At 45.0% G+C, this 27,015-nt stretch overlaps 2 protein-coding genes across 2 annotated transcripts in view; one reads left to right on the top strand and one right to left on the bottom strand.

The window, feature by feature from the left end:
* Positions 1 to 1,351: 1,351 nt before the first annotated feature.
* Positions 1,352 to 17,761, bottom strand: SPCS2 (signal peptidase complex subunit 2). The gene is made up of 5 exons (XM_056115883.1): positions 17,637 to 17,761; positions 7,449 to 7,532; positions 6,475 to 6,634; positions 3,425 to 3,560; positions 1,352 to 2,211 (listed from the first exon to the last, which is right to left on the bottom strand). The coding sequence occupies exons 1-5, from the start codon at positions 17,736 to 17,738 to the stop codon at positions 2,025 to 2,027; spliced, it is 669 nt and encodes a 222-aa protein (XP_055971858.1). The 5' UTR covers positions 17,739 to 17,761; the 3' UTR covers positions 1,352 to 2,024.
* Positions 17,762 to 17,971: 210 nt separating this feature from the next.
* XRRA1 (X-ray radiation resistance associated 1) overlaps positions 17,972 to 27,015 on the top strand; it is a 77,084-nt gene continuing 68,040 nt past the window's right edge. The window contains exons 1-3 of the mRNA XM_056115870.1: positions 17,972 to 18,088; positions 21,276 to 21,343; positions 24,199 to 24,296. Coding sequence (XP_055971845.1) covers positions 24,203 to 24,296 — 94 coding nt within the window. The 5' untranslated portion in view covers positions 17,972 to 18,088; positions 21,276 to 21,343; positions 24,199 to 24,202. The remainder of the gene's footprint in view (positions 18,089 to 21,275; positions 21,344 to 24,198; positions 24,297 to 27,015) is intronic.

Here is a 27,015-nt window from a genome sequence, read left to right as displayed (position 1 = left end):
ACTTAGATATAAAAACTGTAAGTCACTCAAAACAAACACACACGCAGTTACAAGTCAAAATTAAAAGAAAAAGAGAGCACGAGGAAATGGAAAAATATCCCATGTCCATGGGTTGGCTCTGCTCAGGGATCACTCCTGGTGGGCTTAGGGGACTTTATGGGGTGCTGGGGATCCAACGTGTATTGGCTGCATCAAGCAAAGTGCCCAACCTGCTGTGCCGGGTGTGGCTCTCAAAACAGAATAACTACAATTATCTGATTACATACTTTCCAGAGCTTCAACTGGCTTCCAGATTATTATTATTACCCGAAGAAGGTACGGAAGTGAGATGGGCAATGAATTAAAAAATTGCAGAATTGCAACACTTACTCAGGTATTTACAGGAATAGACTACAAGGTTTTAACTTCTCCCGTGATCTATCTACAATCTATGACTGTGTGACACTATCTAGCATAACAGTCTCACGGCAGAGAAAATGCAGTAAGCATCATTCCTATAAGCTGAATATAGCTGTATGTACTAGACGCAGCTGTAATGTGCTTCTGTAAGGTTATAGGAATAATATTCCTTAGGTCACAGGATCTGGGCAAATAGTGCTTTTTTGACCACAGGAAAAAAAGACTGTTCACAACTCTGGAGACAGACTACCCTAGCTTAAAGCTGAGTTCTATCAACTTGCTGTCACTGTCCTCCCGTTGTTCACTGATTTGCTCGAGTGGGCCCAGTAACATCTCCATTGTGAGACTTGTTACTGTTGGCATATCGAATACGTCACAGGGAGCTTGCTAGGCTTTGCTGTGCGGGCGAGATACTCTTGGTAGCTTGCCGGGCTCTCTGAGAGGGACGGTGAATCAAACTCGGCTCGGTCGGGCTGGCTGTGCGCAAGGCTATCGATCCTGCCCATCAACTTGCTAAGTGATAAATTTGGGAGGAAAGGGGCGCACCCAGTGGTGCTCAAGGCTCACTCCTGCCAGGGCTATGGGGTGCTGGAGATTGAACCCAGGTCAGCCAAATGCAAGACAGGAGCTCTGCCTGCTGTCCTCTCTCAGGCCCTGCTACTTGACAAATGTTTAACTCTCAGTGCCTCCCGTTTGTTTCCTCATCTATGAAATGAGGATAACAGCTCAGGAACGTTGTAAACATCTGTGAGTTAATCCATGTAAAGAACCCAGAATACTACCTGGCACAAGTTGTTTCGTATTTTAATTGTTATCACTAGTAAGCCATCAGATTCTTAGCCAACAGTTTCTCAGGAGCCTTTGAACCATAAAGAGCAAAAACCCCAAAGGAACCTTTGGTAATAAGACTTAAAATTCACTGCTCCATTCTTCCATCGAGACTCTGACTCCATTTTTTCACATCTTTCCTTTTATTGAAAAAAAGTTTAGAAAATGGCAGTTAATAAAGGGCACAAACAAATCAATAGGGATATTACTAGTGGAGAACATAGACAATATAAAACTGAAAATGCCATTGGCTTCTTTAATTGGTTAAGAGCACAAAATGTAACAGGCAGAGGTTTGTTTTAAACAAATTAAAAAGCTATGTTCCCCCCACCCAGTTCTCCCCAAGTGATACACACACCCACAAAAACGGTGTGTGTGAAGGAAAGCTGTCATACGTGAGAAGATGTGTCCTGAATTAAGAGAAACAGCTATTGAAATAGGAAGTAACACTATGAAGCCAGCAAAAGATTGATTTTAAAAGTCAAGTCTTCAAATGTTGCATGGCACAAAGCTATAAAGTACTGCTACGTGATAAGGAAGAACTCTGTACAGCTTTAGCAAAAATGCTTTTCTAGAAAAGCAAATTAAAACAATGCAATCAGCAGACCAAGGAGGCTAGAGCTAGATAGCACAGCTAAATTTCTCACGTCTGAGCTAGAAAATCCTACTTATCCATAATGGTCTAAAAACTCAGGACAAACAGGGACTTTTTTTTTTTTTAAACATTTCTACCTTTAACCATTTTATGTTCTATTTCTTCCCCTCTCAGCCTGTAATTCAGCTGCTTTAAGCATCGACTATTTTATTTTCCTTTCTGTGGCGAGACTGTCATGGAGCCGGGATATTTCAGGCTCATACGCATCCATGACCAGCGTCCCGCTATGGTCAAAGAACTTAGCAATGGACTTGGTGAATTCAGCTTCTCGCTGCTGCTTTGTCCTCCCACTGATGAAGGTCAGCTTCAGGGTGTATTTATCATCGAACCTATGCAAAGACAATAAATCAAAATCAAACACAGATCCAGCCAGTAATAACAGAGCACCAAATGTTTTCAAAGAACAGGATCAATCTGGTTACTGGTGATGTAGGGAACTCACAGCCCACTCTATAAAAACAAAACCGGAAGCAAGCACTCCTACCAAGGTTCAAGGGGTTTGCCACATCTTCCCCGATTTGAATAATGAACCTTATTGACCTTGTCATAAAATGCCTGATGGTCTCTTACCTACTGACCTCACAGCTGTGCTAAAACTTGTCTCCCATCTCTCCTGACTAGTTCCTGGTCAATTTGGATGGCAACTATCCTGGGAAAAATTCCCCCAAAGCACTCCCAAAATGGATCAGATGTTATTTCTCTGTTCTCCAAGGTACCATCGATCAAGAGTATTCTCCAACACTGAATGCTTAGACGATTCCAGGTCTTCTGATCAGAGTCCTCTACTATCAATTTCCCACAGCACCGTTCACTGAAGTGCAGTTTAAGTCTTTGAATTCTTCACTAGACTGGGGGATGCTCTGGGGAAGGGGAGGGTTGGGCCATGCCCATGCTCAGGGGCTATTCCTGACTTCTGTTCAGGAGTGACCAGTCCCAGTGCTGAGGAGACCAGATACAGTGCAAGGTGTGTGCTTCTCTCCTCCCAATAAAAGCAGCTTACAATGAAGATGGGGCAAAACGCAAGAGAAACAAGGTAAAGCAGAAGGTCTGAAAACCCTCTTGGATAGCAGACAAGTAACAAGTGGACTTTCAAAATGCCAAGAAAGCAGGGAAAGAAGCAAGCAAATGGGAGAATGGGACAGCGAAAATGAGGTAAAAGGACTGTGGACCCCACCAGGGATAAAAAACTGTTGAGACAGGAGAAACACGATCATGGAGACACAGGAGCTAATAGGGTTCCCATCTTTGCCCAGTACACCTATATTCTGAATGGCTCAATTAACTGGCTACAGGGAGGGAAAAAAAACCCTTTCCCACCAAAGTTCTTTCTCTTACAGTTCATCCTGCAAGCACTGCTGTGATAATACAATCTCAGAAGTGCAGAGCCAGAAAAGCTCTTTAAGATTATTCACACCCTCTTCTTCATTTTGCATGACTCGCAGTATCAACCGTACAGCATAGTACATAACAGTCTTGTTGACAACGGTTCAACGCCCTGGTAAATCAACACTGAGATGAACGGATCTGAAAAGGTACCCATACCTTTTGAGGCTAGAGGACAGCTGCCAAATATCATCGGGATCCATCCCTGTAGGATCTTTCCTGTGGGCCACGAGGAAGATGCTCTTCTCTTTATACGAGGTATAAATGGTCAGGATTCCCATCATTACAAAATAGGTTCAAATAAAGTTAAGGGAAAACGCACATGAACATATTCATAAAAGAGAAATAACACAAACTGACAAGTCAGGGTAATACAAACTTTCCTGGCCCCAGTCCTAAAGAAGAGTTCTGTTGTACACTAAAATTTAGCTACCTCATGTCATTCTTGTATTTATATATCAAGAGAAGCAAACACTCTAGATAGTTCTCCAAAGAGTAACACAAAAACAGAGGAAAAATCAGCTTGTCTTTCTGTTCAAGAAAAATAAACAAGATCCTCATTTACCTACTTTGTCAAGACTGATACTTACTTGACCATACTCAACCAATTTTAAGAGTCAGTATTAGAAAGGAGGGAAGAGGGGGAAGAGGTTTCATGTTAGTTTACCATGTGAATATCTCCTGCATGCACACTGGCGTATTAATCTTTGGCTTTTGAAAATAACTACTGTGTCTTGAGTTCCTACAAAGTGACGAACTTGCTTAAGAGCTTTGTGTACATCTGTCCTTAAAATGTTATGAAAGTGAGGGGCGGGAAAATAGAGTGCAGTGTATGATTTCTGGAGTAAGGCAAGATGTGAATTCTGATTTTTTGTTTCTGAGCTACACCCAGCAGTGCTCAGGACTTACTCCTGGCTCTGCACTCAGGATCACTCCGGGCGAGCTTGGACAACCATATGGAGTGCTGGGGATTGAACCCGGTCAACTGTGTGCCATGGCAATCGCCCTACCTGCTGTGCTATCCCTTGGGCCGGGGAATTCTGGTTTGCAACTAACGTAACCTTGACAAAATCATTTCCTTCCCCAAGTCTTAAAAGTCATCATCACTAAAATCGTCAATACTGAAAACAATCGTGACTTTTAGAAATATGTCTGTAATGTCCTATTACCTATATAAGTGATTCTCAATTTTTGTTTTGGGGACCCTCCTGGGGGTACTCAGGGCTTAACCCTGGCTCGGTGCTCAGGGATCAGTGGTGGTGATGCTCGGGGGAGCAATATGGTGCCGGAGATCAAGCCAAGCTTTGTGCAAGGCAAGCACTAACCTTTGGTCTTCCATCTCCAGCACTAAAATGTTTTGTTTGAAGGAAACTAAATCCATCAAGGCAGTATTCTTATGGGGCTGCATCTTTGTAATAACGTTGCTCTCATAGTTCAGGGATCCTTGGAACTGTGGGAACTGCGTCCAGAACTTATAGCGCACTCCTTTGAATTACAATGATTTATAAAAAAGAAAAAACCCACGATACTTTCTGTGGTTGAGTCAAATATCAACAAATGGGGCTAGGATTAGGATTTAATTTGGTGATGCCAGCTTAGGTGAGGACTGCTTTACTAAATAGCATGCTACCTGCCCCTGGAGAAAATCCCCTAAGTGGAATTTTTAGAAATATTTCAGGGAGCAAAAACACTTGGTCCGTGTTTCAAGTGTTCTGGGCGGAGCAATAGCACAGTGGGTAGGGTGTTGGCCTTGCTCACGGTGGACCCGGGTTCAATTCCTCTGTCCCTCTCGGAGAGGCCGGCAAGCTACTGAGAGTATCCTGTCCGCATGGCAAAGCCTGGCAAGCTCCCCGTGGTGTATTCGATATGCCAAACACAGCAACAAGTCTCACAATGGAGACATTACTGGTGCCCTCTCAAGCAAACTGATCAACAACGAGAACAGTGCTACAGTGCAGGCTACAGCAACAACACTGTTAAAAGAAGTTAACTGCCTACCAAAATAATGTTTTAATAACTAATACACTGTGGCAAACATTAGTCAATCAAAAGCAGAATAACTTTTAACAAGCTACTGGGGTGGGGGGTCAGAGCGATAGTACAGCGGGTAGGGCATCTGGCTTACACACGGCAATCTGGGTTCGATCCACCACATCCAATGGTCCTCTGAGCACCACCAAGAGTAATTCCTGAGTGCAGAGCCAGGAGTAACCCTTGAGCTTCGTTGGGTGTGACTCAAAAAGCCAAAAATAAGTAAAAATTTAAAAATAAGCTATAAGGCCTTTATAGTCTCAAATGGAAAGATCCTCAATATGAAGAAAAGTGCTATACAGTAAAGGGAGTGCTGGAGTGGGGAATGGGAACCACCAGGAAACTGGTGCCATGAACATGTAGAATTGACAGTAGCAGTAAAATAATTTTTATTTCATTTTCTGACAAATCACAGCGTAAATAACAAATACAATTCCATACTATTAAATAAAAGGAGGAAAGGAAACATTCCAGGCTGACTATATCTCAAACACATTATAAAATCTTTCACTGTGTAATCTCTTTAATGTAATTCTAAGTGCATATATTTCATACTGGTGAACACTAAATAGTTTCCCTGAAAAATTAAGCTCATATTAGCACAAGTTCACCAAACACCCTAGATTTCAAACCCAGGTTCTCAACCTTCTCAACTATATAGTTACACAAGCCACACCATTACCTCTTGCATAGTCCTTTGTAGTCCCACCCTCAACTTCAAGGAAATCTGAACTGCCAAGATCTGGCCCTCCCGTTGATCGTCGATTTGCTCGAGCGGGCCCAGTAACGTCTCCATTGGAGACTTGGTTGTTACTGTGTCTGGCGTATCGAATACTCTCGGTAGCTTGCGGGCCTCTCCGAGAGGGGCGGAGGAATCGAACTCGGGTCGGCCATGTTGGCCGCGTGTAAGGCGAACGCCCTACCCGCTGTGCTATCGCTCCGACCCAAGATCTGATGTTTTTCTAATATCCGGGAATGAATGCTCATATGCAGCCCCGTCTAATAGGAAAAGTTCTGAGCTAAAAGTAAGAGCTAAAGTCTATTACTATGTTCTGCTACTAGGTGCTTAACTTGGATTATCATAGCCTCTATATTAACATCTAAATACCAAATGTAAATAACCCAAAGAAATTAGCAATAGCCACGAGAAAACAAACATGAATAGAATAAAGGATATGATATAACGCACAAAGCCAAAACAGGTTTGGACTCTGGAAATGGGTGCATATAATCCCAAATCAAAGCTACTATGGCAAAGAAACAAGAGATGGTACAGATGGTGAGGCGACCGTCAATCAGACCAAAATTCTCCACATACTTGTACTTTTCCAGAAGTACCTAGAAGGAAAGAAATCAGCCCAATAAGAATGCATCCCTCCAATTACCTGCTTTTTTTTTTTTACATTTCCATGATAAAACTAAAGAATTATAAAAAGTTTGCTCCGATTAAAATTTTACCACATAATCAAAAACGTACACTATTTACAAGGGACTTCAGGGGGAAAGATTATCCAATTTCAATTTCCCCAAAGGAAAATGAGCTTTCTTTGCCTTTTTAAAACTGAGAGACAGTGACCGGAATGATTGTGCAGCGGGTAGGGCATTTGCCTTGCATAAGGCCGACCAGGTCCGATTCCTGGCATTCAGTATGGTCCCCAAGCACCACCAGAAGTAATTCCTGAGTGCAGAGCCACTGGGCATCAGCAGATGTGACCCCAAAATCAAAAAATAAAACTGAGAAACAATTCATTATGAAAGAAAGTTCTTTATTTCCTCAATCTTCTCAACTCCTGGAAAATTAACTCAAAGACAATAGCTTATACCAGCTTTCTCTAATTACAAACATTGCACAGCTAACATTCATTACTTTTTTTGGGATCCCATTTCATGGTTCCCAGGAGACCATAGGGTGAAAGGGATTGAACCCGAGTCTCTAGCATGTAAAGCATGCATGCCAGCCTGTTAAACTCTGTTCAGCACTAAATTTATATGTTTTAACACACTGTAAGGATTTTAGAAACTGCCATCTGGCTCAGTTGCTAACACTGAAAACTAAGGTCATTCCAAGTCAGAAGAAAAAGATCCTATAGCAGATGGGCCATCAGCTGTATAGAGGCTAACAGATCCCCCCAGAGTAAAATCAACAAAGTACCTTTTTGGCAGAATCATCCAAAGAATTTTTCACAGCTGATCCATCCCATTTGTCAATTTTCACAGGTTTGTCATCAATCTTCCACTGTGAAAAAAACAACCAAGGGTTGTGACACCTTACTCAAAGTAAACAAATGACTTTCTTAAGCGCATCCTCAAGTATACATGACACTGATTCTATCTCTGGATGCTGCACAGCTGAAAGTCACTTAGAAGTGGGATGGAAGGAAACTAGGTCACATCAATAATACGCTACACTGACAAGTGAAAAACCTAACGAGCCCCAAAGCACACACATGGGCTGCAGCCTAAGTGTGAACTTGGCAAATCCCACCCCCATCTACCCAAACAGGGATTACAGAAAGAAATGAAATGCATTTGTTCCTTCTTTCATTCTGTGACCACAAAACTCAGAAGTACCATCCATAAACTTTCAATATTAATAACCCTAAAGAGGTCTTCGGGACAAAGAGATAGTACAGTGGTTTGGCAATCGCCTTGTATGCAGCCTATCAGGTTCCATGCCCGCCATCCCCTACTGTCCCCTGAATCCACCAGGAGCGATTCCGGAGTGCAGAGCGAGGAGCAATTCCTGAATAGTGCTGAGTGCCACACACACACACACACACACACAAAAAAAAACCACAGGAAAAAAAAGAACCAAGAAGGGGGTATGGTGCCGCCAGAAGGTCAATCTGTACCTGTGAGGTGAGTGCATCAGCATCCTGATGGCAACGTCATTCTTTCAGATACCCCAAAATTGCTTCTGTGCCTTTGGTCAGACCACAAAAACTTGGGGCAAAGTTTACCAAGAAAGTAAACGGCCAAAAGTTAGGTATGTGGGAGACACACCCACAAACCATCTCCGGCTCAGCTATATAATTGGAGGCAAGGCCTCTCTGGTTCCTGATCAAACTGCTTAATGGCCATGACCCAGAGACTCAGAAACGAATCTCGGAACCAAAAGACTTTTGGCAGAAATGCATCCTGTTCCTGCAGTAGGTTACTGGGGCTGGGCCACTCCAGGTGGAAATAGGTTTCCTGCCTTGGCCTGTTCTCCTTGGCGGCCCGGAGACCGTCATCCTCCAGAGGCCACTGGACAGTCAGGTTTGGGCCTGCAGTGACGAGACATGCGGTGCCTCACCAGATGGGGGTGGAACCGGCCCTTTCCTCCCCATCCCAGCGAGATCTCAAGTCGCCACCTACAAATGACCTCTCTGGCTCCTGATCAAGCTGATTAATGGCCATGGTCCCAGAGACTCAGAAACAAATCTCGAAACCCAGCGGCTTTTGGCAGAAATGCACCTGGACCGCATACACAGCCATGGCTCCAGAGGCCAAAGGACTTAATCCAGAGCCTGGCAGCTTGCAGCAGAACTAAACTACGGTCCCATGCCTCCCCGGGAGGGAAAGGGTGTTGCTCCCTTCCGCCTTTTCTCCCCTCAACCTCAGGCAGCAAGGTGGCTGCCGCCTCAGAGCTTAGAGGAAAGCCAGGTATGAGCCGGCAGTGACGGGGCAACTGCAGTCTCATGGGAAGGAGGCAGTACCGGCTTGTCCTTCACGCCCTACTGAGGTCCTGAGTTGCCCCCCATGAGTGGCTTTCTGGCACAGCCATAACACCAGACGCACAGAAACCAATCTCGTAATTATCTGGCTCTTTGCAGAAATCCAAAATTGCATGGCTGCAACAGCGGCCGCACAACATTATATGATTCTCATAACCAGCTATAGAAAACAAAGTATTTCACAATGCCTTTTCAGAAATTCTAATCGTGGGGAGGGAAATTCTAAACAATAATGGTGCATCTTTTGTCAAAATAACGAATGTAATCAATGTAAAGAAGAGTTAAGTGGAAATCATCTGCCTCACAGTCATTGGGAGGCGTGGGGGGGTATATTGGGGTTCTTGGTGGGGGAAAAATGAGTACCGGTGAAGGGAGAGGTGTTTGATCATTGTATGACTGAGACTTAAACCTGAAAGCTTAGTAACTTTTCCCACAGTGATTCAATAAATAAATATAAGACGAAAAATAAATAAATAAAACTATGGAAAAAAAAAAGTAAGGTGGAGTTCATGCCCAATTCAATCAGCTAATCAGTGGCTGAATAAATAACAGTACTCCTACATTAAAAACAAACAAACAAGAAAACAACAACAAAACACCCACAAAAACAAAAAATGAGAAGGGATCTCCTTTAACACATCTTTGTTAGCTAAAAACTTTCACCCACAACAACTCAGCCTAGATCCAATGCTGTTTTTGGAAGTAACAATCTGAATGGGAACTAAAGTCCTTTATATGTGTTGAGACTGAAGAAGCAGTGCTTCAGCTTCCCTCATCTCCAAAGGTTTCAAAAACCCCCATCACTGCGCTCATAAAGAGTGGTTCTCTGAAACTGCTGACAGATGCTCAAAATGATACAATACCCATCCGAAAAAAATGGCAACTGGGAATTAATCTTCTATTTCTGGAAATTTCCCCACACTTGCCTAAACATGAAATAACATACAAGACCACTCACTGCAGCGCATTTATAACAACATGAAATTTGTAAGGAACTCAAAGGCTCATCTACTGGGGCTGGTTGAACAAACTCTAGTACAGCCCCTGGAGCAGGAGTAAGGCGGGAGAGGATGGCGAGGATCTTTACATTTCTAAACTGGTCTTTATGCAGTAAAACAAACTTTCTCAAATTCAAGTGACTGTATGAATATAGCTTAAGATGAGCAGGTGCTAAAAATAACCTGAGGAATCTTCTTTCTATAGAGCACAATGCCCAACTTGATTTTTTTCATCAAGAAAACAAATGCTGTGTATTTAATCAAATTTATAAACTAGCAGGCAATCCAAATTTTGGCTTCAGATGGACCTTATTTAAGGACATGGAAGAGAGCTTCCCATTTATCATTTATATTGAGCACCAATTCAAAGATAGAGCCTACAAAAAAATTTAAAAAAACCAAATACCTACAAAAGGTAACTGAAGAAATTTTAAAGAAAGGCAGAAATATAATTCACTGAAAGTGATTTCCTTCACTTGTTTTTTTTGGGGGGCCCACACCCAGTGAGCCTCGGGCTTAACTCAGGTGGGGGTTGGGGGACTACATGGGGTACCAGGGATTGAACATAGGTTGGTCACGTGCAAGGCAAATGCCTCATCCATTGTACCATCTTTGCAGGCCCCCTGAAATTTTTTTCTTAAACTCTGGCTTAAGAAAATACAGTTGTACACGTATTCGATATGCCAAACACAGTAACAATTGTCACAATGGAGACTTTACTGGGCCCGCTCGAGCAAATCGATGAACAACGGGAGGACAGTGACAGTGACGTGACACAAAAGATAGACTGTTGAGAGAAAAATCTGAAATGAAACTGGTCATATTAAAAATCATGGGGTCAGAGTGACTCTATAGTGGGCAGGGTGTTTGCCTTCCATGCAGCCACACAGGTCTGATCAACCCCACATCCCCAAGAACTGGGACAAACACTCCACCACAACACGCCCTGCCAAATATATAAAATCTAATCATAGTCTGTTCCCGCCCCCCACCACAGCACCTCAGAAAAAACAAGATTTTCTTCAAGAAAATGACTCATGGGGTCTGAGAGAATACAGGGATTAAGGTGTACGTCTGGTGTGGGATAACCCCAGCGCCACAGGCACCCCAAGCATTGCCAGAGCAGTCCTGGAGGGCAAGCAGAGTGGGTGGCTTGGGTAATCCTGGCACTGCAAGGCAGAGCGGCACCACATCCTCAGGCGAGCATTCACAATGAACACCCCTCCGAAGAAAAAAGGAAAATTACTGGCAACAGTACGTGGCAATACTAAATCTCACAGCCTCTAAGAAGTCTATAAATCAAATAGGAGGACTGAAAAAAAAATTTTTTTGGTCGAGAAAAACCTTTGTTGGCAACAAATTGGAAGGTCTGGAATACAATGGATTCATTTCTGGGTCATATCTGATGGTGCTCAGGGACCACTCCTCAGATCTGTGCTCAGGAAATCAGGCAATGCTGGGGATCAAACAAGGCCTTCCCACATGCAAAGCACGCACCCTCTGAGTGATCCCTCTGGCCCTGTGACACCTAATTCTAAAACTATAAACTGAACCACGAAGGAAAAGGCTTTCTAGCTAAACCGCTCGTTTATACTGAAATCTCATCTTTAAAACATGCACAAGAAAAAAACAGATAGAATCCACAGCAAAATCTTATTTATTCATTACAAAACCGGGGGTCATTCCAAAAAGAGTCTTATTCTCACAGACACACATCACTACCTGCCCAGCTTAAAAGAATCTTTACCGACAATTCCGAGCACAATTTTGTGGCCTATTTCCAGGGATGAAGCACAGAAGCTATTACTGCAAGTGCTGGAAGAGCTCAGCGCTCACCCCATAGCCTGGTACCTAAAATCAATCTTCAGCAAGCGGAACAGGAACATTGTCAGTGAACTGCACAAACCACAAATTTATAATCTGTTATCTAAGGAAATGTATCACTCTTTTTGTCTAAATGATAACTTGAGCCTATTTTCAAGGTTAAGAGCATCTCGCTTACAACACAGAGATTCATCTGGAGAGTAGGCAGTACGTGCTTATTTTTCCTAATTTATTTTCCTTCATTCTCAAAAACCTCTCTTCAACCAAAATGGATGCTACTCTCTGTGTGCCCCACTGTTTTTCAGTGGAGCTTAGAAATTATCCCCCCACCCACACCTTTTCCTTTCATGACTCTTAGAAAATCTTTGGGAGGGGGCAGCAAAAGATAAGGCAAAGGATGGTTTCCTTCCTGTGGTATCTTGCACTAGGTTACAAAGAAAAGCTCTGTGCAAAGGAGGGGTTCACGGGATGGGAGAGTGCCACCCTTGGGAAAGGCTGCTTAAAATAATGGTCGTTGGCTGGCAGCTGGGAAGGCAGCTGGCAAACAGTCTCCCACAACTTCACTGTGCTAAAAATGGTTCAGTGTGTCCCAACTGTCTGTTAACAATATGGCTTATGGGAGAACACAGGGTCTCCTTCTAGGAGCCTGGAATCTGGGGACCAACGATGCTAAGGGCACCTACCACTCCTTTAAGAAGAGTGGGCATTGTGTTTCTACTGAGACTGCAGTCAGTGTGTTAGAGCCAACAAAATTCTTTAGGGTTAGCTTACAAACACAGAGCTCATAAGAAAATGTCCCTTCCTAAGTGACAGAAATTTTTTCTTGCCTTCATCTCTGAATTCACCTCAAGGAATATATTATTGTGCCCTTAAGTACACTATACTTCAAAACCAAAGAGAATTTAGACTAAGTATAAGAGGTAGGTAAAGTGCTTTTTGTCCTTGTTCAATAAAATGAGCACTTATTTATGCAAGAGAGCATAGTATAGTAGATAAAGGTTTAAGTTTTAAAGTCAGATATGGTTTGATAAACACACACATTTCCAAAATGAAAATTTATTTTGTGAAAAACGAGGAGCCCTGGATCCCCAAGCACCACCAGGTGTGGCCCCAGAACCAAAATATAGTAACAATAATATTGACAATAATAAAAGAAACTAGGTTAGTTTTCATTACTGAGTTGTAATATTTCTTATAGTGTTTAGATATAAAATCAGATATCACTTAATCACTTAATCACTTAATCCCCGTTATTCATCGATTTATTCGAGCGGGTGCCAGTAACGTCTCCATTCATCAGATATGTGTTTTGTAAATTATATTCTCATTCTATGAATTTTTTTTATCTTAAAGTTTGTCATTTTGAAGTAAAAAAGCCTATTTTGAAATATTAAATTTTGGTTTGCAAACCACAGGATGAAGGCTAGCACCTTACTAGTCTGAACAGAAATGCACACAATTCCAGAAATGCCATAAAACTGTCCATCATTTTTGTCACGGCTAGGTCACAAGACACACACAAGCCACTCAGAAGTCTGCAAGGCAAGACGATCAAAGACAGTCAAAGACAGATGGTCCGGCCTAGGATCCTGGGTGGAAGGTGATGAGGCTTTTCAGTCTGACTCAACCTCACAACATGGTTCTCTCATTACTGCGTTAGTTAGTATGTGGTCTTCTCCAAATGGAGGAGAGACAGGATTCAGTTCTGGGAAAACCAAATCCTAGAACTGTTACTAACTCACTGTGTTGAAGCCAAGTGACTTCATCTTTTGCTCTTTGAGACTGAGTTCATTATCTATAAAGGAGGAAGCTGGAACAGCGAAACCTCAAGGTCTCTTCATCATAAACATTTTAGAAAAGCCATTGACTGATAAAGCAGAACACACATACAAATATACACAACCCTTAAAATACCAGAAAGCACAGAACCCTGTATCTTAAAATATCAGAATCAAAAGGGATCTAAACTCATCTAAGACAATAGCTTTCAACCAGAAGTAACTACAAGTGCAGAGGAAACAAACACAGAAATATACCCAGCTAGGTAGCTCTGTTTGAAAACATGCAGTTGTCAGGATCCCCACCTCCACAGAATCTGACGTGGGTTCAGGATGAAGTCCAGAAATCTGTATTTTCAACTAAAACCCCAGGGGTAGTTGATAGAGAATCTTCCCAACATGTTATGAAAAAAATTGCTTTGGGGCCAGATAGGTAGGATGCTTGCTTTACATACAGCTGGCCCGGGGTTGATCCCCAGTACCCTATATGGGCCCCTAAGCCCTGCCAGAAGTGATCCCTGAGTGCAGAAGTAGGCCCTGAGCACTGCCAGGCGTGGCCTAAAATATACCAAGGGGGGAAAAAAAAGTTTAAGAAACTGAAATGCTGAGTCAGTAGTTTCAAAAATTCAGCCGGAAACAGATATTTAGGTTACAAGGTCAACAGCCTCTGAAAGCACGGTTAATAGCATATGTTGGTTTTTAATAGCCAAACAAATTAAGCAATTATTTTTTTATAGTCAGCTACGGAGAACAACATGTTTTTTAGTGTATTTTGACCAGGTAACATAGCAATGATCTAAGTTATTTAGTATAGGAGGTTGGAAGACTATATCTGCATATCTATTTTTAAGAACTGCTTTACTCTTAAAGCCAGTTTCATACAAGAAATTCATATCTGTTTAGGGAAAGCTAAAATCACATCTGCCTCTTCTTAATGCATTCTTTAAAGCAAATGAAACTACAGCCACTGGAAATCAAGTTTATGAAACTATTCCCAAAGATAGACACAAATCAAATTAAAGTGTAAGATTACATCTCTCAATCCCGAGAGAAGGCTCTAGGCACTCAGCTCCTGCTCCGAGGGAGACTAACACTTATCCCAGGTTCGGCTTGCAGAGCACCCCATTTTCAGATCATCTGAGCCAAAGGCTGCCTCTGAAGACTACTACTGGCAGACCTGAGAGACTTTTCCTCTGCTAAATTCAATGCTACAAATACTTTTAAAAAAATGTGTTTTTTTTTTTATTTTGTGCCATACCTGGCAGTACTCTGGGGTTACTCCTAGCTCTGCATTCAGGAATTACTCCTGGCAGTGGGGGGGGGGGGGGGGGGGGGGTGCGGAGGGGGTGTGGGGGGAGGACCATATGGCCATATGGGATGCCAGGGATAGAACCAGAGTCACATTCAAGGGCTGCTGTACTATCTCTCTGGCCCTACAAATACTTATTTTGTGTTGCTCCCTGTAGAGAACTTAAGAACCTCCCACGAAGAATTGGACAAGCTGGTAGTGAAGAAGACAGACTGTCCCTAAGTCTAGCTGAATGTCCACAGGCAGTAAGTGCTGGAGATTCTGGAGAGGGGGGGAAAACTGAAAGGCTTAAGTTTTTCAAGAAAAAGCACCTTAACAACTTGTCTTTCTCTTCTTTTCTTCCCTTCCTACTAAATTCTGCCACTTCCTGCTTTCTGACTCTTATAACTCTTATAACTTTATTTTTCATCTATTTCTAATACACCCGTTTGGGTTTTCCTCACTGTCATTTGATTTCCACAGCCCTTTACAAAGAACACTTATCAATATCCTAGAATTTATCTCCTCAACAGATCCACTCTGTATCCACGCTGCATAAGGAAAACTAGGTTCCGCTTATTGTGTAACTCATCCATGGCCAAGATGTAGCTCTGGAAGTTTCTCAACCTTTCCTAGCTGTCACCCCACTTCACCTCGTTTCCTTCTGTCTGACTTACCAGTTGGCCCCGAGTCTTGTGTGTGGCACCCATTTAGGCCATTTTCACCGGTGGCCCCTTTTGGAATATCCTGGGGGCTCGCATGGCCCCAGATTGAGAAACGTGCTGCAGAACACAAGTTCGTCCTTTTTCTCCTAAACCACGAAACTAAGATGGTTATACCATCTCACAGGAAGTCTTCTACTTTCTGCCTCTCCATATTATGAGTTAGTTTTCCTTCAAGCGAAGAGGAAAACAAAAACATTCAACAATTTCCTAGTCCTGCTTAAAATAATCCAAGCCGACTCGACTCTTCACTGCTGGTCTATTCAAGAACCACTGAGCCAACTCACTATAGGAGAACTATGAGGGCACGACTCCGGGTTCCTGCATGGGTTCAAGCATCCTCCCTAGGCTGCCTTCCTTCCCTTTCCCATAGGACTGGCTCCATTCTCAGATGGGAGGCCTGCTCCTGGCGCTCACCCCTTCAGCCAACGGGTGCCAGGGCCTTTCTATTCCTCACTTGAACTGCAGTAACAGCACCTGTATAAAGACACCATGCAACTTTTCTTTTTTTTTTTCCCTACCATGCAACTTTTCTACTGACTTCTATATTCATATGTATGGGGCATATTTGTGTGTGTGTGTCCACTTTATTTTTTATTTATTTTTTTAAATTTTGAAAACATTTTCTACAAAGCTGTTCATGATTGGATTTCAGTCATACAGTCTCCCAGCACCCATTTCTCCACCAGCGCACATTTCCCAGCACCTGTGTTGTATGGGGGCATACTGACATGTAAAATCTCCCCTGGTTCTCCCTAAAAGCCCAGTATTTCCCACGCAGGGAAGCTTAGTGAAGTCACAAGACTGGTCAGTGGTCATACAATTTCGAAGCAGCAGCTACTTTTACGATAAAACGTGAATGATGCCCAAATCCTGGTTCTTTCCATCCATCAGGGCAGGGTGCTACAGACCACTCAGCAACACTGCCTTCCTTCCCAGCACGCCCAGCCATGCCCGAAATCTACTGCTGAGGAGCAAAGCGAAGAGGGAAAAAAAAAAAGCAAAGAGAATGGCTGGGCTAGGAAAAGCATGGGTGGGAGGCACACTCCCGGCAGCAAGGCAGGATTCCCAAGACCCTCGCCAAGACATTCTGGAGCAACCCGATGGTGTTCCAAATCTTAGCAGAGCCATGCAAAACCCATGAGACCCAAAAAGAGAGGCCAGAGTGCCTGCATCTTTAGCCCTCGAGGGACCGGGCATCCCTTCTGAAAGCACCTACCTATCACGAGCAAGGCAGAATGGTTTCCCATTAAAAAGTTAAGGGATTCTGGCTAATTACCACATTTAAAAAAAAAAAAAACCTACGTTCACATTTCTCATCAGACTCGTCCCCGGTCTTACCAATGAGAATTGAAAGGGAACCTTGGGGGGTCCCAATGAAGGCTCAAATCCCTTTCAGGGCGCGCCAAAGGGGCATCTGCAGAGGCAGGGTCGGCAAGGAGATCCCGGCCTCGAGGCAACGACGGCCCTGAAGATGCGGGCACCGGGCGAGCTGGGCCAGCCCAGCGGGCAGGGCATGCTCTGCTCGTCCCTTGCACGAGCCCTGCTTGCCAGGGCGGCGGGGCAAGGGGCGAGCACGAGCGGGCGGGCAAGGCGGGCAGCGGGCAGCTCCGCAACAACCCCTCGCGCGCCGCGGCGGGTGGACGGCCAGGGGAAAGGCGGGCGGCCTCGGAGGGGAGGGAGGCCAGTCCCCGGTGACCCTCCCGAGGACGGTGAGCCAAAGCCCAGGCACAGGGCTGCGAGCAGGAGGGCGGCGGACGCTCCGGAGCCGCGGCGCAGGCCACGAGCCAGCCACGCTTCCGAGCGGGGCGCCCGTGCGGGACGCGGCTCCGCAGAACGCGGGCTGCGGGCGCCCGAGCCGAACGTCCGGCGGCGGCGGCCAGCGCCGCGGGAGCCGCGGGAGGACGGGGGGGCGGGGACGGCTCGGTGCGGGAGAGGGGGCTCGCCGCCCCCCGGGTCTTCCCGAGACCTCCCGCACCCCCAGGCCCGGCCGCGGCGCACGCCGACTCCTCACCTTATCCAGCAGGCCCCCTCGGCTACTGCCGGTCCCGCCGCCGCCGCCGCCGCCGCCGCCGCCGCCGCCAGACCTCCCGCCCTGTGCCGCCGCCGCCGCCATCTTCTCTGCCTCGGCGGTTCCCGGCCCTCCGACTTGGCGGAAGGCGATTGGCTGCAGCGGGCGGCGTGACGCGCCGCGCGGAGCCCGTCGGGACCCGTAGTGGGCGGGCCGACGCGAGAGGCCGGCGGAAGTGGCCGCGGAGCTTGCCGGGACCTGTAGTCCAGAGCAGCCGGTTGCCGAGAGACCGCCCGCCGCCGCTTCGCGGTTACTAAGGGGCGGAGAAGACAGTGGCAGGCGCCACCGTGGAGCGGCTCAAAGAAAGTCGAGAGGATCGCAGGCGCGCGTCCCGCCTGGCCGGGACGGCGCTTCTGCGGACGCCTCGGAAGCGGCGGAAGCGACGCCGGAGACAGGTGCCACCAGACACTGGGCTAGGGGTCCCCCAGCCCCGGAGAGAGCATCTCATCTCCCGGGAGGCGGGAGCTCATCCTCCCAGCTCCCCTGGACCCGTTACCGCGCTTTCGGGTCGCGTGGTTCTCCCTGGCGATGGTCGATTCGTGGTCATGTTTCGGTACGATCGAGTGCCCGCTGGCTGCTGGGCAGCGTCCGGCGTGCGTGTCCAGCCGTCCGCTCCCGCTGGTCCCCGTCTAGGGCATCCCTGTCCAGGACGGGAAGGCGCCTCCCGGCACCGCGTCTCCTGGATCGATTGGCCTGGCGGGTTCTGCTGCTCGGCTTTCAGAATGTAATCGCATTCTAGAGTTTACTCATCCACCTTTTCCTCCTGTCTTTACCGACTGGGCACCAATCCTGGCCGGGATACAGGACGCTCAGAAGAGCCGCGCTCCTTCCGCTCCTGGAGCTCTGAGCCAGCGACCTAGGCTCCCCACCGCAGCATTGGCTTGTCCCGCGTGATGTTGCAGGGCGCTGCTTGTTATTTGGCCCCCCCCCCCCCCAAATCCTTTTACGTGAACAAATCATTGAACCAATACTGGGTGCTTGCTCGGGAGTTCCGATCCCTGATGCTGTATCCTTGAGTAAATGGAAAAAAATGACTGTCTGGATGAAGCTGGCATCCATGTGTTACTCACGCGAAATAGCAGTATAGGAACAATCCAAAGGTCCCTGTAACTTTTTGTTGTGCATGCTATCTTTTTCAATTTTTTTTCCCTTTTCCAAGCACCAGCATTAAAGTCATCAGTTCTGGGAAGCCTTCCCTAATTCTTTCTCCTTCCCTCTTCTCCCAACTGCATAGCATTGAGCTCATTTATGGTTCTGTTTCATCCCAAAGACATTCCACCTTTTGAAAGGGCTGACCCCTGAAAGAGGTGGTGAAGCCAGAGAAAGAGGTAGGGGCCGGAGACATAACAAAAGAGGACAGGGCCAGGGAACTTGCCTTGCACACAGTGAACCCAGGTTTGATTCCCTGGCGCCCTATATAGACCCAGGACCCTGCCAGGAGTGATCCCCAAGTGCATCCCAGAAGTAAGCAATCCCCCCAAAGTGTTTTTTTTTAAAGATAGAGAATAGAGAGAGGGGTAGGAGCCAGGCCTCGTCTTTGAATCATCCCAGCTTGGCGTTGAGAGTATGAGGAGTGGGGAGCAGATTGGAGAAGAAGCCACTATAATACAAGTGACAGACTTTCTCCTTCTAGAGGTTACGGGAGGCAGTGGCACAGAGTGAGGGGGGAGTCAATGTGAGAAGGCTGAGATACAGAAGAATTGCTCTTTGCATGAGCCAAAGAAGAGGAACAGAAGAGTGACAGGCCAAAAAAAAAAAAGAAGAAGAAGAAGAAGTAAAGAAAAGAACAGAGCAAATGTATGAAGAGAAGAATCTCTCGTCCTTCTCCCTCCTTTTGGGCCCGGGAAGCTCTGTAGTCCGATGGAGATGTGTGCCTGCTTTAAGTTTGAGATGAAGAACAGAGGGAGGGAAAGCTGACCCGGCAGGCAGTCTATATCTGGAGGTCCAGAGTGTTTTTTACCTACTGTGAATAAAGCCTGGAGCTACTTTCTAGACAGTGACCCTTGGTGTGGGTGGCCCTTCTTGGCTCATTTGTTATAAACCCACACTTTCTCTACACTTAAGCATCCTTAAATAAATATTTTTCATACTCCTGGGTTGGAGTGTTTGCCTTGCATGCGACTGACCCGGGTTCGATTCCTCCGCCCCTCTTGGAGAGCCCGGCAAGCTACCAAGAGTATCCCGCCCGCAAGGCAGAGCCTGGCAAACTCCCTGTGGTGTATTTGATATGCCAAAAACAGTAACAACAAGTCTCACAATTTGTTGTGAGATGTTACTGGGTTCCCACTTGAGCAAATCAATGAACAGCGGGAGGACAGTGACAATGCTACTTCCTCTGACTATTGGTTCTCTCGCCTTCTAAACTAATATTCCTCGTGGAGAACTGGACTTCCTTTGCATGTATTTTTACTGCTCTCCCCCTGCCTCTTCCCTTTGGCGTTGCTGTGGTTGTGCTGTGCTGACTGGCAGTTGAGGCGCCCTTGCCTGACTGTGGGCCTTGGACAGTATTCACTGTGGTACCCACCATGAGTCATACATCAGGCCGAGTGCTCTCACACTGGGTCATGTGGCTCTCTGAGGTTTTCCCTCCTTTAGTCGTGGTGCCTGCACATGTGCTCACATTTCCTAGGGATCGTGCTTGCATGTCTTTTCAGCTGTGTCACTCTCCTGGCTGTGCTGTAGCTGGGAAATTATTTGCAGAGCCAGGGATCACTGCCAGGCTCAAGTAGCAGAACTTCCAGGACCACGCTCAGTGCATGTGGAACCCCAGGATTTGAACTCAACGTCTTATGCTTGCAAGGTAGATGCTCTCGATCACTACGCTACTCCTCTAGGCTGAGAACTTGGCTTTCTTTTCATTTTTTTCAATCCTAGGGAGCGAACTCAGGGCCTTACACATGCAAGGCAAGTGCTTTACTGCTGAGCTTCATCCTTAACTCTAGGGATCTAGAATTTCTATTATTAGTTGTGTCTGGGTCTGTGACCATCCTCTGAATGTGAATGATTCATGTCTTGTGTTATATGTCTAGCAAATATCTTTTACCAGATTGTGTCTTCTCTTTCAACTTTGTCTTTACTACTTTCACTGTGCATAAATGTATTTTATATAGATGTTCATACCAACAGTCCTTTTTTATTTGAGATTTGCACATCTTGCATTTTAGCCCTACCCCATTTCCCTAAAATTGTTCTCCAACTCTCCATAAATGCCTTTTTATATATTATCTTTATATGTAAATATATTCCTATATGCATATACGTCTTTATCTTGGATTTTTTAGTTCTGTGATACTTTGTGGGTCCCATATGAGATATGTTTTGGAGCAGAAGGATCAGAGTAGGAGAAAAATTAATGAGAAAGTACAAGAGCTCTTGTATAGAGGGAAAGACTCTTGCCTTGCACGCTGCCAACCACAATTCAATCCCCGGCATCCATATGTTCCCCTGAGCCCTACCAGAAGTGATCCTTGAGCACATAACAAAGAGTAAGCCCTGAGCACCACTCGATGGGACCCAAAAGTAAAATAAAAGCAAAGAGCTGTGACTAGCAGGTTAAGAAGGAATATAATATCTACTTTACAGGTGAAAAAGAAAGTGAAGAAACAAAAAAAAAAGGAATTCAAGAGGTCCATATCAAAAACAAAGATCAAGTAAGTACTACGTGACCAGAAGTTCTCAAATTATATGTTACTGAAGCCTACAACAGTTTTTATCTCTAATATTTCCCTACCAGCTATTAACTCACCTCTTGGGCATTAACCTATCTAGTAGATAGGTATAACAAGAGAGATTTTCTAAAAGACAAACTGATTAAATTACTGTTTATGTTTCCCCGTCCAGACATATTTCTATTTCTCTTCCCAACACATTTTTTTTTGTTGTTGTTGCTATGTTGACCTCAGGGATTACATAGGTAAATGATGTATCATATGCCCTGTGGGAGGAGGGAAATTGGTGAGGAGAGAAAACTTTTTTTTTTGCATTCGTTTTTGGGGGCCATATTGAGTGGTACTCAGGGCTTACTACTGGCTCTGCATTTGGAGGTCACTCCTGAAAGGGCTCGAAGGGCCATATGGGGCGCTGAGGATTGAACCTTAGTCGGTCTTGCATGCAAGGTAAGAATCCTACCCATTGAACTATCTCCATGGCCCCAGGGAACAAACTTTTAACAAAATGAAAAAATATTAGGAGGAGTATGAGGTATCATGGATGCAATATAATGGGCTTTGAACACTCTTTCATTGTGTCAGTGATTAGGAAATTATCCGTGCTGTGTGTTGGACCAAAAATATACCCAAAAATATGTTTAAAAATAAACATCATTCATTCATTCCACAGATAATTATGGAACCTTTTCTGTTCCAGGTGCCGTGTTAGGTTGTGAAAATAGAGGGATGAACATCATAGATATTCATCCTTTGGAGCAGATAACATTCTTCCTTTGGAGGAGCTTAGAGTCCAATTAGGGAGATCAGAAATATGTGTAAAACTAGAGGGACCTGGAAACACCATCATAATCTTCCTATGTTTATTGAATGTTTCCTATGGCATTCTAAGGATGGAAGAGAGACAGTGAATTGCACGGGCATTCAAACCTGAAGATGCATAGACCAGATGAATGGAGTGTTTTCTTTTGTTTTGTTTTGTTTTGTTTTACAGTTGTAGATTTACAATTTTTTGTGCTTGGGTTTCAATTATACAATTATCAGATACCCATCCCTCCACCAGTGCCCGTTTTTCACCACCATGGATAATATCCCTCCCACCCCCATCCCCCCATCCCCCCCTGCCTCTGTGGCAGGGCAATCCCCTGTGTTCTCTCTCCATGGAGTGTTTTAAGATTAATAATCTTAAGACATGGAAAGAACTCCAGCTGTAAAAGAAATACCAAACAAACAGTCTCAACAATGATCTCCTGTTGCAAAATTTAGTGAAGGTTTTATGAAAGGGGTGGCCTCTGGACTGTTCCTAGAGAGAAGCCTTGTTTTCTCTCTATAACTTCATTTAATTGTGTGCATACATGTATGTGTATATGTGCGTGTATGTGGGTATATGTGCACGCATGCATGCGTGTGTGTGTGTGTGCACGTGTTTGTGAGACCCTCAATTCTTACAGTAATTCTCCAAGGTACAGGTTTAATTAAGTAAAAATTAAATTATTAAAAGGGAAGAGAGGGGTTTGGAGAGATGGTTCACAGCTGGTAAGGCGCTTGCATTGTATGCTGTTGTCCCAGGTTTGATTCTTGTCACCCCATATTGTCTCCCAAACCCCTCCGGAAGTGATCCCTGAGCACTGCCAGGTATAAATTAACTCCCCCAACCCCTTGCACTCACTGCCCCACACACACAAAGAGAAAAGAGAAAAGGTAACACATTTAATATAGAATTCGGACTTCTTCAGAGGGAGGAGAGAGTCCCATGACATAGAAGGAAAAGAAATTAGTTCCAGGAGGCCATAGAAATAGTACAGCAAGTAGAGCATTTGCTTTGCATTTGGCTGACCCAGGTTCAGTGCCAGACATCGGGTGTGGTCCCCTGAACCCCACAGGAGGGATTCCTGAGTGCAGAACCAGAAGTAACCCCTAATCACAGCTGCATATGACCCAAAAACAAAACAAAGAAAGAAGGTCCCAGCTTCAGGCTGGGCCATTGGCAATTCCAGAGTCAAATATGCCAAGGCACTGGTTTTCATCTTCATTTTGTGTGGGAGAAATCTGAAGCTCAAAGGAGCACAAATGATTTACCCAAAGTCGCTTTGCTGAGTGAGATTATAAACCAGTTTGTGGACTGAAAGCATTGGATGCATTAATTATACAGTGAAAGTCGGGATTTATTTACTTCAAATCTCATTATTTGCACACACTCTTTTCTATTGTGTGCGACTTTCTTTCTCTGAACTCTAAAAACAAAATTTCTTAGACCCGAGAGAAAGGACAGGGTACTGTCCTTATGTGTGGTGTGCCTGGATTCAATTCCCGGCATTCCATATTTTCCCCAGAGGCTGTCCAGGAGTGATCCCTGAGTACAGAACCAGGAGTAAGCCCTGAGAATTTCCTGTAAGGTTCCCAAACAAAATTTCTGGTGAGCAGTTCCTATAAAGCTTTTTAACTTGATCAGCAACTCCATCTACAAAGGTATAACCACCCCCATTCTACAGATGAGGAAACTGGGGCACACAGGGGTAGAGTCACTTTCCAACCAGTAAGTGAGGGACAGTAGAGTCAGACTTGAAGCCAGGTCTGCCTGAGCCCACAGGTGGTGCTTTGCTTGTGTTCCACTGAGTCGAATGAATTTGAACCGCAAACCCCAAGACCTGTTTCTCTCTTTGTTTAAAGGGCCGGCCCACTTCTGAAGCTGGACAGTAGGCTGGGGCTGGGGCGGGGGTGCACTTCAGGGGACAGGGGCCTGTGTGTGCTCAGGGCTTGGGGTCCAGAGAGCTGGTCGGAATGAGAGCGCAGCACGCCATTGCCTCACTTTTCTTCCCCTCTCCCCTTGCTTGATTCAGGGAGATGGCCTCCTCAGGAATCTACAAGCTGGACGAAGGGAAGCCTTCCATGAGTAACAGCTTTCCGGCCAAACATCTGGTGCGACCCCTGGAGGAAGGTCAGATGACTTCTCAAATAGATGCCCTTGCTTCACTCCAGATCCTGCTTTTGGATATATTGTCTATTTAGTTCTTCCTCCCCTCCATTAAGCCTCCCCACCTCCCCTAATCCTGTCTCCCTGAGCCTGTCTTCTACAGAAGCCCCAAGGAAACTTCCAAGGGGAGCCTGTCACCCTGAAACATAGCCTAAAGGTTCCTTCTATTTAGTGACTTCTTGCGGGCTCCTTTAGGGTTCAAGTCTAACATGCCCTCAACCTCCGCAGCATGACCCTATCTTTATATGTGACCTTTCCCCATGCTCTCTTTTCAGTTTTTCCCTTTCCCCAGAATGTTCTGACCCTCATTCCAATGGTCCAGACTCCTCCCATTCTGCGAAGCCCATCTTTGTCCCACTTTTCCCAATAAACCATGTCTAGCAACCCATCCCTCCACCCCCACCCTCCCACTAGCTGTCCTCCTTTCCCTGTTGCTCATTTGATTGATAATCATATTCTGCTCGTTTCCTAAATAAAATGACTCCAACTTGACTCTACTCCACTGAGTAATCACTCATCACTCGGAGTGGAGCCTTAGAGAGGACATACAGATAAGAAGTACGAGTTCACTGGAGTTTATTTGTGCCATTGAAAGGGTCTGAAAAGATAGAATTAACTTGACACTTTGTTGGCTCTGGATTTTTTTGGCTACTCTATATGCGGAATCTTGGAGAGCGTTTCTTTGAATTGGCACTCCCACTTCTCTAGCATGATGACAATTTTTACATAGAGACCTTTTTGTTTCTTCGGTATTTTGTTTGGGACCATACCTGGCAGTGAAGTCTTACTCCTGACTCTGTGTTTGGAGATCACTCCTGGCAGGGCTTGGGGGACCATATGGGGTGCCAGAGATCAAACCTGGGTGGTTTGTGTGCAAAATAAGCTCCCTACTCACTGTACAATTTAGCTGGCCCATAGAGACTTTCTTAATCCACCTCCTTGTTTAAAATCTTTCTAGGGAACTCTCAGCATGAGGTCATCATCATGTCATATTCACCGCCATCCCTCCCCCCACCCCCCCCACACATACATAAGTGGATAGAGATGTAAGTACCTCTGTGTGTATCTGTGTGTATTAACATGTTTGAATCATATATGTGAAATTTTCCTAGTGTAGTGATTCCTTGGCCTTGGCGAGCATACCTGTGACTTAGATCTGGGTTTCTAAATACCATTTTCAAATTAAAGTAATCGGGACTTCCATGAGAAAAAGTTGTCTCCAGGACTAGGGCAGAGAAAAACACAAATTGAGTTCAGAACAGCTGTGGTGATAGAAAGTGAGGGCTTAGAAAGTTGATGGAGGGTGTTGAAAGGTCACAGAGCTCCCAATAGCCAATTAGGGCTATTTGGGCAGCAAAATAAACCAAGGTTCATTATAAGATAAAGGGGCATTTTAACCATAGAAAAAATGTCCACAGTCCATAACAAAGTTAAATAACCACTTGAATAGATAAATAAGTTGAGAATGAATAACTCCTCCCCAGAATAGAATTCCTTGGCCTGGAGTACAGCAAATGCCTTGGGCAGGGCATTTGCTTTGCATGCAACTGACCCCGGTTTGATTCTCAGCCTCCCATATGGTTCCCCAAGTACTGCCCAGGAGTAATTCCTGAGTGCAGAGCCAGGAGTAACCTCTGAGCATCACTGGGTGTGGTGCAAAAGCAAACAAATAGAATTCCTCTTATAAATCAGGAAGAAATCAGGCAAATAGAGAATCACTAGTAAAACTTCAAAATAATAACTTTTGCGAGAAGAAAATTCTCTGGCTACTTTATCAGCCAGATTTATATAATGTATGCCAAGGGATTGGCTTCAGAATTGACAGGTTCTGAAATCTGAGGGATTTTACAGGCTGAAAAGTGAGGGAAGAACTGTGTGACCAGGCAAAATGTTTTCAGCCTTTGGGAAACCTCAGTTTTTGCATTTAAGATCTTTTAGCTGCCTGGTCAGACTCACACAAGTTATCGAGAGGACACTTCAAGCCAAATGGTGGTAGATGTTAGCCAGAGCTGAGAAATACCACAGCACCACCTCCATCAGAGTTTTAGGAGCCTTGCCAAATTGACATATAAAGTTACTGCTCACCAGTGCTGGAATCAGTGTGTAAGCATAGGATGAGAAACAGGAGGTTTGCATAATTGAAAGGCACCGTGTTAATTACGAAGGGGTAACTTCTCGGGGAGACTCCAGACAGGCACTGCCTTGAGGGAGTGATCAAAACTGCCATCATCAGTAATAAGAGAAATGCACAGCATGTACCCCTACTGAGATGGACCGAGTAGAGTACAGCTTTGCTTCTCCAGGCAAGTGCAAAGCCTTTTGTCCAAGTGCAAAGCCTTTGCTAATAGTTCATGTTAAGGGATTTTCATTTTGTGGTTTTGTTTTTGTGCCTCACCCATCTATGCTCAGGGATTACTCCTGGCTCTGCACTCAGGAATTGCTCCTGGTGGTGCTCAGAAGACCATGTGAGATGCTGGGGATTGAACCTAGGTTTGACCACATGCATGGCAAATGCCCTACTTGTTGTACTATCACTCTAGCCCCCAGAAAGAGATATTCTTCAGGGTTATATTACAAAAGAATTGACTTGTACCCTTCAAAAATGTCAAGATCGCACAAAACAGAAAATACTGAAATCTTAGATTTGGGGAGACTAGGAACCATAAAAATGAAATGAAACGTG

This window comes from Sorex fumeus, unplaced genomic scaffold, assembly GCF_029834395.1.
Source record: "Sorex fumeus unplaced genomic scaffold, SorFum_2.1 ptg000030l, whole genome shotgun sequence".
NCBI lineage: Eukaryota > Metazoa > Chordata > Mammalia > Eulipotyphla > Soricidae > Sorex > Sorex fumeus.
The sequence above is the reverse complement of the archived record's forward strand: the minus strand, read 5'-3'. Positions and strand labels throughout refer to the sequence as shown.

What these genes read in the sequence shown, in the direction of transcription:
- SPCS2 (XM_056115883.1), bottom strand. Translation starts at nt 17,738, where the DNA reads ATGGCGGCGGCGGCGGCACAGGGCGGGAGGTCTGGCGGCGGCGGCGGC. An exon ending in TGGATGATTCTGCCAAAAAG is followed by an intron (nt 6,635 to 7,448) that starts GTACTTTGTTGA and finishes CTTTCCTTCTAG; the next exon opens with GTACTTCTGGAAAAGTACAA. An exon ending in CTGTCCTCTAGCCTCAAAAG is followed by an intron (nt 2,212 to 3,424) that starts GTATGGGTACCT and finishes GTCTTTGCATAG; the next exon opens with GTTCGATGATAAATACACCC.